Genomic DNA, 14,663 nt, shown 5'->3' on the forward strand with positions numbered 1-14,663 from the left:
TGTCTAACTGGCAGCTGCTAGTCACATGTAGCTGCTTAAACTTAACTTTAACGAAAACTTAACTCCCTAGTCACACCAGTCACATTTCAAATGCCAGCAGCTGTCGTACTGGACAGAGTGGGTACGGAACATTTTGCAGAAAGTCTGTTGGGTTGGGCTGCTCTGAAAGCACTGACACCTGGGAAAGCTTTGGGCTCCAGTCTCAATACCAAATACTCCAGTGACATCCTGGGTCACAGAGCACTGTTGTAAAACTGCCAGCCCTCTCGGAGGGAAAGTGTCAGGAAACAGACAAGAAGAATGTGCTAGAGAACTCTCTTCAACATCCTGTGATAAACCATGATGGAAAAGAATGTGGAAAAGAATGCACATACGATTATAACTGAATCACTTTGCTGCACAGCAGAAATTAACGCCACATTATAAATCAGCTAAAAAATCCTAAAGGAAATCAATCCTGAATATTCATTGGAAGGACTGATGCTGAAGCTAAAGCTCCAATACTTTGGCCACCTGATGCAAAGAGAAGACTCACTGGAAAAGATCCTGATGGTGGGAAAGATTGAGGGCAGGAGGAGAAGGGGACGACAGAGGCTGAGGTGGTTGGATGGCATCACTGACTCAATGGACATGGGTTTGAGCAAACACCGGCAGATAGTGAAGGGCAGGGAAGCCTGGTGTGCTGAGGTCCATGCAGCTGCAAAGAGTCGGACACGACTGAGCAACTCAACAACAAAAATCAATTATACTTCAATAAAATGAATTCTTAAATATAACAAAATTAAAAGAAGAGAGAAAATACAAAACAATCCCCAAATAAAAGTGAAAATTTGATTTGGGGGAAGAAAGAAAAAGACAAGAATGTGTTGACATACAGGCAGGCATAATGACCTCTGGGTATGGGTGGGGAAATTCCTGGAGTCAGCAGAGGGCCTGTCTGAGAGTTTGAGCAAGCTCTGGGAGTTGGTGATGGACAGGGAGGCCTGGCGTGCTGCAGTTCATGGGGTCACAAAGAATCAGACACGACTGAGAAACTGACTGAACTGAAGTGAACTGGACTGTCTGAGGTGGGAACTTCAGAGCTGAACCAAGAGAGGAGAGTGGGGCCCCACCTGGAGAAGAAACAGCAGCCCCCGGCCCTGGGATGGAGGAGAGTGTGTGTAAAAGCTCAGAGCTTGTGCCGAACGAAGGCGGCATAGCTGTGACTTACGGGAGGGGGCAGAGTGCCTGTTGGGACGTTGACATGATCTGACCTGTGGCCGCATCACTGCAGCTGTCAGGTGGGAAATGATCTGCCCCCAGGCAAGACCGGGACCAGAAAGGTGACTAGGAAGCTGTGTTCATTCAGGTGAGAGGTGAGGGTAGAGGGTGTATGGTCAGGGTGACCACGTATCCGGTTCGCCTGGGACAGGCCAGGTGTACACTGTGTCCCAGGGCCATTGGTAACTACCACCTTCTAGTCTCAGGCTGTTTTCTGATCTGGATAATTCCGTGAAGGTGTCTGCTGAGTTGGAGAGATGCCGAGAGATGCTTTGGGTAGAACCAGGACCTCTGATGGGCTGTCCTTGGTGGGGAGGGAAATGCTTTCATTTCTGTCCTGCATCATGAAGTATATACTAAGACAGGGCACAGTATGTACATGTGGACAGGCTTTTGGGGCTTCGTGAGAGTCATCACTGTCATCACAATAAGATTAGAGATTGCTGTGGATTAAATGTGTCCCCAGATTCATAGTTCAGTTCAGTTCAGTCGCTCAGTCGTGTCCGACTCTTTGCGACCCCATGAATTGCAGCACGCCAGGCCTCCCTGTCCATCACCAACTCCCGGAGTTCACTCAAACTTGCGTCCATCAAGTCAGTGATGCCATCCAGCCATCTCATCCTCTGTCGTCCCCTTCTCCTCCTGCCCCCAATCCCTCTCAGCATCAGAGTCTTTTCCAGTGAGTCAACTCTTCACATGAGGTGGCCAAAGTACTGGAGTTTCAGCTTTAGCATCATTCCTTCCAAAGAACATCCAAGACTGATCTCCTTTAGAATGAATGGACTGGTTGGATCTCTTTGCAGTTCAAGGGACTCTCAAGAGTCTTCTCCAACACCACAGTTCAAAAGCATCAGTTGTTCGGTGCTCAGCCTTCTTCACAGTCCAACTCTCACATCCATACGTGCATAACTAATGCCCTAATCCCTCATGTGACGCAGTAAGAGGCGACCTCTGGGAGGTAATCAGGTCGCGAGGGTGAGGCCCTCAACAAGGGGGCCAGTGCCCTTGAAAGAAGCTGGCTAGGTGAGAAGAGAGATGCTCTCTGTCTGCCAGGTGAAGACACAGCCCACACATCTGACCTGGCCCGACCAGCACTTTGATCCTGGGGCTTCAGGCTCCAGCACTAAGAGAACTCGGCGTTTAGTTGTCTGAGGCTCCAGTCAACGGTTTGTGTTAGAGCAGCCTGAGTGAACAGAGGCGGAGGTTACAGACTGTTTCATCCCAGGGCAGCAGCTGCTAATCTACTGGGCAGGCGCCCGTCCTTTCCTTAGCCACGAGCTCCAGGGCCACAACCAACAGCCTACTTGTGGATCCCGGGATGCCATCTCCAGCCCTGTGTCCTCTCCTGTCCCTTCACTGGCCTCCAGGAACACGTCCTCATCTGGCAAGACTTAAGTTTGGCAATGCCTTCTCAGAAAGCCTCCCCTGACCTCTGGGGTGTTTATGGGGCTTGCTTTGGGGACCTTCTCCAAAGGGTCAGTCTTATCATGGTCTGTGTACTGGTCTGTCTCCCCAGCCTGACGGCAGCAGGTATCAGCCTCTCTCCCGTCAGCACTTTGGCCTAGGTGAGGGGCTCAGGGCCCCAGCCCGAGGGGCTGTCTCTGCCAGGGCTGTCCTAGGGCCATCCCGTGGCCAACACGGGGTCTGTCCCACCCCCGGCTCTGTGCCCGCTTCCAGGACGACCACTTTTCGCGGATGCCCTCCCCAGGCGCTGGCGGCAGACGGGGGCCCGTGGCTGGAAATGACAGGCGTTTATAAGAAGCAGCTTTTCACTTTCACAAGCTGTAATACATCATCCTTTATTTTTTCCAGGCTCCCCTGGTCTGACAAGACGTTCACTAGTGAGAAAATAGGGGTTTCCAGCGGCTCAGGCTCAGCTCGCGACGTGGAAGGAAGCATTTACTGGGTGCTGAGGAACCCCCTCCCTGGCCGAGCCGCGCTGGTGAGAAGCCGGGTGCACAGCAGGACTACAGGGGGCTGAGTCACGCGGACTGAACAGACGGGGAAGTCCAGGACGCACAGGAAGACGCGGCGGCACGAAGGTTGTGCCCACACTCTGGGGACACCTGCGCCATGTTTCATAGGCCCCTCGATGCGTTGTACCAGCGTTCTGGTACCACATCCCACCTGCACGGCCGGCAGGTCCTCCTGCCGACCTTGCCGGTCTAGACAGCATCTCCCATCCCGTCTTCCCGGAGGGTCTGGGTGTCGTTGGTCTCAGGACCGGACACCAGCCTTCCCTCGCTGGGGTGTTTTATAGGGGGCGGAGCGGGCAAAGCGGGACTCCAGGGCCACGTGACGAAGAGGACGCTCTGCAAGCTGCGCAAGCGTTATCCGGGGCCGTGGGAACCCTTGATTCGGGGGCTGTGGCCATCAGGGAGGATATTTTCTGCAAGGCTTGGAAAACGACAGCGAGAAACGCAGGGCGGCCATACTTTAGGCGTCCTTACAAACCGCGGTGGGGGGTGTGTGGGCGGGGGTCTGCCTGGGGGGGGTACCTGTGTGACAGGCCAAGAAACAAAAGAAAAAAGCACGAAGGAAGCAGACAAGGAGCACACACAAAACCACAAAGCACACGGGTGCGGAGGTGGAGAGTAAGGCTGGGCGCGCTCCCTTTCAGCGGGACCATAAAATTAAACTCTTTATATATGTCGTCTTTGTGTTTAAGTAGGCTCTACTCTTTAACAAAATAAAAACTTCTGTGTTAACTTTAAAGATATCGCTTAGGCATCTAAGGGATGACCTTGCAAGAGGAACACGGCGCACGGAGGGCCCCGGCAGAAGGTGCGCCTTCAGGTTGAAGGTCCTCACTAAACACAGATCCATCACGAAGGCTGCAAAAATCGACCCCCATGCTTCTGACAGCCCCGGGGAGGCCCAGGGCGGGGGGCGGGGGCCTGCATGCCAGGCCGTGCCTCCCAGGCTGAGCAGGGAAGCGGGGCCACGGATACCAGGAGCCGGGTGCCCAGCCACCGGAACCCGTCAGCGCCCACCACTGATTAAGCCTCCTCAGGCATCCACTCCCGCCCTCTGTGTGCCCCGGAGGCCCAGCATGGGGAAGACACTGCAGGGAGGTGGGAGGGTGGGCTGCGTGCGTCTAAGTGGTCCTGCATCTCCGGGTAGTGACCTTGCCGCGTCCTCCTTCCTGATGGCAAGCGGCAGTGGGGAAGGACAGTGCAAAGCCAGGGGTCTGGGCCGCAGACTAGGCGCGGGCGTGGTGATGGCAGAAACCAGAAACGGGGGCTCCACCTGCTCTGGGACCTCCTCCCACCCCCAGTCCCCACCAACTGGCCCTCCCCAGGTGCCCACCGCCCACCCGCCCGCCGTGGACAGAGAAGCCATAGCCGAGTGCAAGAGGAGGGGGTCTGGTGGTTCCCGCAAGTGCGCCCATGGTCAGGGTCCCCCCACCCCCTGGCAGCGTCAGAACAGCAGGGCTTTCTTCTTGAGGTCGTTCCTCTTCCAGAGGGCCAGGCGGTCAAACTCTTCCACACTCATCCCAAACACTTCCTGGAACTCCTCGGGTGACAGGTGTCTCTGCAAATGAAAAGGGAAACCCAGAGCGGGGCAGTGAGTGGCCTAGCCAAGCGCCCCCAGAGGCGGGGCCTGCAGAGAGGATGGGGGGTCTCCCTGGGTGCACCTGGCTCCCCAGCTTCCCTCTGCATCCCCGGAGGCAGGAACTGCAGAGAGGATGGGGGCGGTCTCCCTGGGTGTGCCTGGCTCCCCAGCTTCCCTCTGCACCCCCAGAGGCAGGGCCTGCAGAGAGGATGAGGGGGTCTCCCTGGGTATGCCTGGCTCCCCAGCTTCCCTCTGCACCCCCAGAGGCAGGGCCTGCAGAGAGGATGAGGGGGTCTCCCTGGGTATGCCTGGCTCCCCAGCTTCCCTCTGCACCCCCAGAGGCAGGGCCTGCAGAGAGGATGGGGGGGTCTCCCTGTGTATGCCTGGCTCCCCAGCTTCCCTCTGCATCCCCACCAGTCTGCTCTGCAGTGGACAGAAGCTGGCACAGAGGAGAGAGAGATGGTTAGGGGACCCACGGTGAGCAGCTGCCAAGCAGGGGCCAGAGCCCTGACTCCTGACACCTGCAGAAGCCTCTCCCACCACAGACCGAATGCAAATCAGGCCTGGAAACGGCAGGGGGTGTGCACACACGGTCACGTGTACCGTTTCATTTCCTTCTCATGGCTGCTGTGTGAGCAGGAAGTGTCCCTACTGCTCGCACGAGGACATGGAGGCAGACAGACCCAGGCCTCAGTTCAAATCCTCCCTCTCCCCACCCCACCTCTGCTGTGTGACCCCGAGCAAGTTTCCTGTCTCTCTGAGCCCCAGCTAGCCCGCCTAGAGTCTCAGCCTACTCACATGTAAATGGGGTCACCCTGGCACACCCCGGAGTTGTGGGGTGAACGAGTCAGCACAGGTCAGCTCCTAGGGCTGAGCCCGGCCCTGGGCAGGAACAGTGAGCCCTGGGCACAGTTATTACGATCTGAGATAGAGCCACCTCTGTCGCCACTTGACGCCACCTAAATTCTAGACTCTTCTTTGCAGGTGTCTGCTTCCTTTGCCCTTATGTCTGTCTTCCTCAGCCGGTGCTGAGTAACTTCTTGTCCTTCAAGACCCAGCTCAGGTGGGCACGGCACCCTCTCCTGGGGGGCTTCCCAGGAGGAGTGAGGCTGGCCCTCCCCGCTGCCTGGGAGGAGCTGGGGAGAAGATGGAAAGGGGGGCGGGAGCATGCAGCAGGGCCAGCTGCGGCCCCAGAGGGCCTGGTTCAAAACCCCCTCCCGCCCCCATGTAAGAAGTGTGGCTTCCTCGAGGCTGCATGGAAACCAGCCTGGCCGTTCCTCCTCATGCTTAGCAGAATCACCTCAAGACCCAGCAGATCCCCAAAGACCAAAACTGGGGACTCGCACAGGTACCTTCACACCCGTGTTCACAGCAGATTATCACACCCGGTCCAAAGCGGAAGCAACCCAAGTGCCCGCTGAAGGACAAAGGGGCACACAAGATGAGGTCGATTCAGACTCTGGAACATGACTGGTGAGTACTCAGTCGCGCCTGACGTTTTGCTACTCCACGGACTGGAGCCTGCCAGACTCCTCTGTCCACGGGGATTCTCCAGGCGAGAACACTGGAGTGGGTAGTCATGCCCTCCTCCAGGGGATCTTCCCGACCCAGGGATCAGAAACCTGCTGCAGGAGGGTTCTTGTCAGGCGGGCTCTTCACCACCAGTGCCATGGGGAACATGATTCATCCAGAAAAAGTCGTGACGCTCTGACCTTTGCTACAACACGGATGGGCGAGGAAACAGGCTAAGTGAGTCCATTTGTAGGAAAATCCAGAGTGGGGAACATCCTCAGGGACCACAACCAGCTCAGTCACTGCCGGGAGCTGGAAGAGGAGGGGGCTGGGGAAGAGCTGGTCGGTGGGCATGCGGTTTCCTCCTGGACCCAAGCACCACATTCTGGAATTCCGCAGAGGCAGTGGAGGCCACACAACATTGAGAATGCGCTAAAGGCAGTCAACCGTATATTTTTAAATGGCTGCAATTGTGAATTTTATCATTAAAAAACCTAGTTCCTGCCAGAAAAAGGAGTGCTTTCTTGAATTTAAAAAACACGTCCTACTAGAGGTTACCGTGATGATCGAGAGAGAAAATGGTGTGAAGACACGTGGGGAACGATGGAAAGCAGAAACAGCCATCACCGCCAGGCATATCTCTCACAGAAATCACAGCCCTGTGTGACTTGCCCTGGGTTTTGGAGCCCAGTCACGGGCATGATACGGGGGAGGGGACTCAAGGGACGCCTTTATGCTGAGTCACAGGAAGTGTGAGTCTCTCAGTTATGTCCAACTCTTTGGGGCCCCCATGGACTGTGGCCTGCCAGGCTCCTCTGTCCCTGGGATTCTCCAGGCAAGGATACTGGAGTGGGTTGCCATTTCTTCCTCCAGGGAATCCTGCTGACCCAGGGACAGAACCCACGTCTCCCTCACTGCAGGTGGAGTCTTTACCTCTGAGCCACCAGGGAAGCTCTAAAGTCCCTCCTGACTGAACCTAGGCCTAGAGGCCTCAGAACTGGCACCCACAAGCAAACCCTCACAGACACACTGCCACACACGGGGACACACACATCCCATCCAGCTAGCCTCGGCCGGGGAGGGGCCGTCCACCGCCTGCTGCCATCTCAGACCCGCAGACAGGAACAGGGTCAGAGAAACGCTCATACCCACGGTGCTGAGCCAGGGTCTCCTGACCAGCTGGGGAACCCACAGCTCAGCCCACGGGGACTCAGAACCATCATCCAGAGAGCAGCACCAGCTTCTGGGGGCCACGTCACGACCCTCCCTGTGACTGTGGGGCCAGCAAGATGCCAGAGAGGACGGATCGGGGAAAGCCGTGTCTCCTCCCACTGGGCTTGTGTCGTGTGGGTGCCTGACGCAGAGTCCTAAGACCCCGAGGGTGAGACCGGGGGTGGTTAACAGGACTGCAGGGGCGTCAGAGAAAGATCAGAGGCCTGAGCGGGATGCTGGTCCTCAGGGCACGGCCCCGGGGAGGTGGGGGTGAGGGGCAAAGGGCTCCGAGGTGGCGGTGGACAGGGATCCTGGGCAGAAGTTTGGAGTGGGCTCACAGGGTGGCGCCCAGCCCCCCTGAAGCCTCTGGTCTCCTGTTTTAGGGCCCTTGGGTGGGTCCGGGGTTGGGTCTCCCAAGTGATGACACGTGGGAGGGAGGAGACGGGAGGGGGCTACAGGGGTCGCCGTGTTCTAAGCTGAGAAGGGGAGAAGGGCGCCACGAGGGTGGCCCCGTGCTCCCCACCTGGGGGCCTCCTGCTGGTACAGGGGGCAGTGGCAGGGCCCAAGCAGCTTGTCCCTCACTCCAGGCTACAGCTGTGGGGTCTGTAGTACAACCTCTTATCACCCCCGGCTGGTCCCACTGCCTCCCAGGGGAGAAGGGCTTGAGGCACCCTGCTCCTGGCAGCTGGCCACTGGCACTGAAGGTAATCCCACTCACGGCAGAGTCAGGACCCCTGTCCCGGGCTCCCCCTCAACTGCCTGCTAGCCGAAGCTAGTTGAACCTGCCTACCAGTGCAGGAGATAGGAGAGATACGGGTTCGATCCCTGGGTTGGGAAGATCCCCTAGAGGAGGGCATGGCAACCCACTCCAGTAGTCTTGCCTGGTGAATCCCATGGGCAGAGGAGCCTGGCAGACAATAGTCCCTAGGATGGCAGAGGGGGACACGACTGAAGCGACTCAGCACACATGCGCTGCCTGCCACAGAGCACAGCTGGCCCCAGAGGCTTTCTGACCCCAGCCCAACTCCCCCAGTCACTGGTTCCTGAAGGCTCCCTGGAGAAGGCTGGCCTCCTCCGCACCCCAGGTACCCACCAAGGCCAGGCTTGGCCAAGCTCCTGCCTGAGCCAGCAGGAAGCAAGCCTGAGGCACAGTGCCTGGGTGGAGGGACATTCTGGGACGGCCCTCACTTCTGGGGGTGCGCTGTCTCCCCCAGGAGCACCCCTGGGAAGGAGGCATGGAAGGGGTCCCACATGCTCAGCTGGGGGTTGGCCTGTTGGTCACTGTCCAGGACGGGACTGTGCAAAGGCCTTGGGCCCAAGAGCCAGACTCACAGGAACCCTGTCCCGGCTCCAGGCCTGCCCAGCTGTGCAGAGCGGCACGACCTCAGCTGTGACATCTGTAAAATGAGAATTACCTGTGCCTTCACCCCGTTCTTCCTCTGCCTGGAATGCCGGCCCCTCCGGTCCACCTGGGGAACTCCCCCCCACCCCAAATCCCCAGACCTGGGTCTGAGTCTCAGCTCCTCCAGAAAGCCTCTCCTGACTGCACCGTCACCGCAGGCTCCCGGGTCCTCAAGCCTCCTTCTTCCCCGTGGTGTGGATACTCACACCACAGCCAGTTTCAAGCTTCCAGGAGATGCTACTGAATGAGTTGGAAAGAGGCGCCCAGGGGAACTTGCTGTAGAATACGCCTTCCATGCAGATGCGATGGAGGCAACCCACCCCAAGGACACAGATGGTAGTGAAAACTGGCAGAGGAATTAGGGAGAAGGGAAGTTGTCTCTGTTACCTGTGGTTTAAATATAATTTATGAATCTCAAGTACACTTGATGTGCTTTTCGGTAATGGCTCAGTTTAACAACCAGTGTGGAAAATGCTTGAAAATTTAACAATAGGAGTTGCTTCACAGCCACCAATCTAAGCGAACTGTACTCTGGTTCCCTCTGTAAGGAACACCTCAGGGTGGGAAAGGGGACCTGTGTGCCTAGGACCCTGCACAGGCTGCTCCTGGGTAGTGGGGTGACCGGAGAGCTGGGAGGGCTGGAGACAGCTCTCTCCTCACTCACTTGTGGGGCATCAGGTGCCGGGACACAGAAATAAACCAGACCGGGCGCCTCCACCCCACAGCGGTCTCACACCTGCCAGGGAAGAGGGTCAGAGAGCAGTGAAGCCCATCTGAGGGCCGCAGATCTGGAGGCCTGATGCCCCGTGAAACGTCAGGGAGGCTCCCACTAGCATCTCATGGCCACAGGTAGTTTTCTGAGGGCGAGGACCTGACTTCACCTTGAGAAATGGAGTACTCCTGCCGTATCAGTGAACAAGGCTGTCACAGTCCATCAGCGATTCTGGCCCTCTGAAGGTGTGTTTCTGAGCCCTAAGGGCACTCAGGAAGGAAAACAATACCTGCCATCCAACAGCCATCAGGCTGCAGTCACTCCCTGCAGTGAGCACAGAGGAGCTCGGGATGTGAAAACAGGCAGGATTCTGGCTCAGAGAGCAGAGATGCCCGTGGAAAAATGCACGTGGAAGGAATGACTTCCGTGAACCCAGACTCTTTGCCTTCCCATACACAGAAAAGTGCTGAATTCCTTAGCTGAGATTTCTGCTGCGTGCTGAATCGCTTCAGTCGTGTCTGACTCTTTGTGACCCTGGGGACCATAGCCCCCCAGGCTCCTCCCTGTCCATGGGATTCTCCAGGCCAAGAATATTGCAGTGGGTTGCCGAGACCGCCTCCAGTGGATCTTCTTGACCCGGGGATCGAACCTGGGTCTCTTATGTCTCCTGCATTGGCAGCCGGGTTCTTTACCACTATCGCCACCTGGAAAGCCCCTGAGATACCTGGTTTTCTTTATCGCACAGAAACAGTTGTGATGTTCCGACTACTCATGTGTTATGCTGTGCTGTGCCAAGTCGCTTCAGTCATGCCCAACTCTGTGTGACCCTTGGGACTGCAGCCCATCAGGCCACTCTGTCCATGGGATTCTCCAGGCAAGAACACTGGAGTGGGTTGCCATTTCCTCCTCCAGGGGATCTTCCCCACCCAGGGATGGAACCCACGTCTCCTACATCTCCCGCTTTGGCAGGCAGGTTGAGTATCACTGGCGCCCCTCCTCCTCTGTTGCAAAACTTCCATATAACTTGACTCCTCCCCTCCTCCTTGGAGCCATTCTCTCAGGGCTACTTGCGATGCTGTCTCCCAGGCTTGAAGTCCTAAAAATCTTCACCGAACAAAACGTAATTCTCCACGATTAGGTTGTGACTATTTTTTTTAAGTCGGCAACCTTGTAACCAGCTCTGCTGGCAAGAGTTTCCCGGAGACAGAACTCAGTAAGGACTGAGATGGAATATTTCCTGCTGTATCAGTAAACAAGGGTGTCACAGTCATATCAGAGACTGCAGCCCTTGGTGTGAGCCGCTGAGCCCTGAGGGAATTCAGGAAGGAGAAGAATACCCGCTATCTAAGAGCCATCACACTGCAGCCACTCCTGACGGTGAGCCCTGAGGAAAGGAAGCTCCGGATGTGAAAATAGGACACTGGTCTCAGACAGGTGAGGTGTGTGTGAAAGGAATGATTTCAGCGAGTCCAGGCTCTTGCATCTTCCCTTACACAGAGAAGCACTAAATTCCTGAACTTGAGATACCTGGTTTTCCATAATTAACAATAATCTTTTGATGTCCAGATCACCAGCCCCTTGTCACAAACTTCTTTATAACCTGGATTCCCGCCCCACCTCAGCTCTCTCAAGGTCACTTGAGATGCTGTCTCCTGGGCTCAAGTCCTGAAATTTCCCACTGAATTAAACAACTCTCGATTTTCAGGTTCTGACTGTCTTCTAAATCAACAAGCTTGTAACCAGCTCCATCGGCCAGGGCTCCCTGGAGACAGGACTCAGTAATGACGAACCTCTGCTCACAGCAAGAGCTCATCGAGGGGCCAAGGGATGCATGGCTCTGCCAGATGCACACTTGTGCTCATACCCAGGGAGGTGGCGAGGCGGTGGTGCCCACAGGATGCAGACTGAGCCCCAGATGGGGACGTCTCCTGCGTCACACAGCCCCAGCAAGCAGCACTTGGAAACTCAGACCTTCAGGCCGGGGGTCCAGGGCTCCTTCTGAGAGGCTGCCCCCAGCTGCTCCTTGGGACCACATGCGGGTCAGACAGGCAGGTCCACGTAGCCAGGGGGCCGTTGGTGGCAGCAACCCCCAACTCCTTCTGGATCACAGACCCTCTGAAACATTAATGAAGGGCCCATCTCGGTAGAATTATGCGCACTCACACACCCTTAGCATCCAGGCTTCAGGAGGCACCACGGACATCCTGTGGTCTACTTGGGTGAAGGAGGAGATAGACAGAACAGGCTCCATCTTGAAGCAGGACTGCACCTTGGGCTGGGCTGTGGACTTTAAGCTCTATGCCCAGTATCTATGGAAATGACATACCAATGGAAAACCAGGCCCCTGGAAGGAAGAGCCCCAGGGCTGGTACGTAGACTCTCCCTCATCTAAAAGAATACCCTAATTATCTGTGTAACCAAATACAATCATACATTCTATTATGCTTATTGGGGTATGATCACAGGCCTACTGATAATTGTCCACTGTTAACTACCTAGGCTTCAGATCAGATCAGATCAGTCGCTCAGTCGTGTCCGACTCTTTGTGACCCCATGAATCGCAGCACGCCAGGCCTCCCTGTCCATCACCAACTCCCGGAGTTCACCCAGACTCACGTCCATCGAGTCAGTGATGCCATCCAGCCATCTCATCCTCTGTCGTCCCCTTCTCCTCCTACCCCCAATCCCTCCCAGCATCAGAGTCTTTTCCAATGAGTCAACTCTTCGCATGAGGTGGCCAAAGTACTGGAGTTTCAGCTTCAGCATCATTCCTTCCAAAGAAATCCCAGGGCTGATCTCCTTCAGAATGGACTGGTTGGATCTCCTTGCAGTTCAAGGGACTCTCAAGAGTCTTCTCCAACACCACAGTTCAAAAGCATCAATTCTTCGGCGCTCAGCTTTCTTCACAGTCCAACTCTCATATCCATACATGACCACAGGAGAAACCATAGCCTTGACTAGACAAACCTTTGTTGGCAAAGTAATGTCTCTGCTTTTGAGTATGCTATCTAGGTTGGTCATAACTTTCCTTCCAAGGAGTAAGCGTCTTTTAATTTTATGGCTGCAGTCACCATCTGTAGTGATTTTGGAGCCCCCCAAAATAAAGTCTGACACTGTTTCCACTGTTTCCCCATCTATTTCCCATGAAGTGGTGGGACCAGATGCCATGATCTTCGTTTTCTGAATGTTGAGCTTTAAGCCAACTTTTTCACTCTCCTCTTTCACTTTCATCAAGAGGCTTTTGAGTTCCTCTTCATTTTCTGCCATAAGGGTGGTGTCATCTGCATATCTGAAGTTATTGATATTTCTCCCAGCAATCTTGATTCCAGTTTGTGTTTCTTCCAGTCCAGCGTTTCTCATGATGTACTCTGCATACAAGTTAAATAAACAGGGTGACAATATACAGCCTTGACAAACTCCTTTTCCTATTTGGAACCAGTCTGTTGTTCCATGTCCAGTTCTAACTGTTGTTTCCTGGCCTGCATACAAATTTCTCAAGAGGCAGATCAGGTGGTCTGGTATTCCCATCTCTTTCAGAATTTTCCACAGTTTATTGTGATCCACACAGTCAAAGGCTTTGGCATAGTCAATAAAGCAGAAATTGATGTTTTTCTGGAACTCTCTTGCTTTTTCTACGATCCAGTGGATGTTGGCAATTTGATCTCTGGTTCCTCTGCCTTTTCTAAAACCAGCTTGAACATCAGGAAGTTCACAGTTCACATATTGCTGAAGCCTGGCTTGGAGAATTTTGAGCATTACTTTACTAGCCTGTGAGATGAGTGCAATTGTGTGGCAGTTTGAGCATTCTTTGGCATTGCCTTTCTTTGGGATTGGAATGAAAACTGACCTTTTCCAGTCCTGTGGCCACTGCTGAGTTTTCCAAATTTGCTGGCATATTGAGTGCAGCACTTTCACAACATCATCTTTCAGGATTTGGAATAGCTCAACTGGAATTCCATCACCTCCACTAGTTTTGTTCTTAGTGATGCTTTCTAAGGCCCACTTGACTTCACATTCCAGGATGTCTGGCTCTAGGTCAGTGATCACACCATCGTGATTATCTGGGTCGTGAAGATCTTTTTTGTACAGTTCTTCTGTGTATTCTTGCCATCTCTTCTTAATATCTTCTGCTTCTGTTAGGTCCATACCATTTCTGTCCTTTATCGAGCTCATCTTTGCATGAAATGTTCCTTTGGTATCTCTGATTTTCTTGAAGAGATCCCTAGTCTTTCCCATTCTGTTGTTTTCCTCTATTTCTTTGCATTGATCGCTGAAGGAGGCTTTCTTATCTCTTCTTGCTATTCTTTGGAACTCTGCATTCAGATGTTTATATCTTTCCTTTTCTCCTTTGCTTTTCGCTTCTCTTCTTTTCACAACTAGGCATATGAATCACAGGTTAACTTTGTATCTTTCTTTTCCTTTGTTCAGACTACTTTCAGGGAATTTGAGGAGGCGGGTTTGGGCATGTACACTTAGGGTATATAAGGTTTTCACAAAAAATAGTTGGGGTCCTTGGCTAAGAGAGACTCTGCCTTGGGCCGCCGGTGTAATAAGCTGCACTCCACCATCTGCACTGTCCTTCCGAGTGCGTTTGTTTCCTGGAAGGCGTGGCTACACGATGGGGACGCCATCACCCCCTGCGACGATGGGGGAGCACTGCCAGGCTCGGGAAGGGACTTCACGACACTTGCTGCCATCCTCACCCGCCCTGAGAGCCTGCTCTCACCTCACAGCTTCTGGAAGCACAGGCTCAGAGAGGTCCCGAGCCTCGCCCTGGGGCATGCAGCCCAGGGCCCAGGCCAGGAGGCTCGAGAGCCAGGCCCTTTCCTCAGTCCCAACCACCTGCCTCCGGCGGCTCCTGGAAGCATCCCAGGCTTCATGGTGAAGGCCCTCAGCTTGAGCTTGCCCTGCTTGCCGGGACTGGCCTGCCTTGATTCCCCTGCAGGCCTCGCCTAGTCCCACCACCTCACCAACCTCAGATGCCCACTGCAGCCCACCAGCCACCACCAG

The 14,663-nt window shown here is 54.8% G+C and overlaps 1 protein-coding gene across 25 annotated transcripts in view; it reads right to left on the minus strand.

The window, feature by feature from the left end:
* Positions 1–3,038: 3,038 nt before the first annotated feature.
* ABLIM2 (actin binding LIM protein family member 2) overlaps positions 3,039–14,663 on the minus strand; it is a 170,845-nt gene continuing 159,220 nt past the window's right edge. For all 25 annotated transcript variants that reach the window (XR_011464570.1, XR_011464565.1, XR_011464580.1 and 22 more), the window contains one exon: positions 3,039–4,794. Coding sequence is in view for 1 of the 25 variants with exons in the window: in XM_070372767.1 (XP_070228868.1) it covers positions 4,681–4,794 (114 nt within the window). In the remaining 24 variants the exon portion in view is untranslated. The remainder of the gene's footprint in view (positions 4,795–14,663) is intronic.

The sequence above is a fragment of the Bos mutus genome, chromosome 6 (genome assembly GCF_027580195.1).
Source record: "Bos mutus isolate GX-2022 chromosome 6, NWIPB_WYAK_1.1, whole genome shotgun sequence".
NCBI lineage: Eukaryota > Metazoa > Chordata > Mammalia > Artiodactyla > Bovidae > Bos > Bos mutus.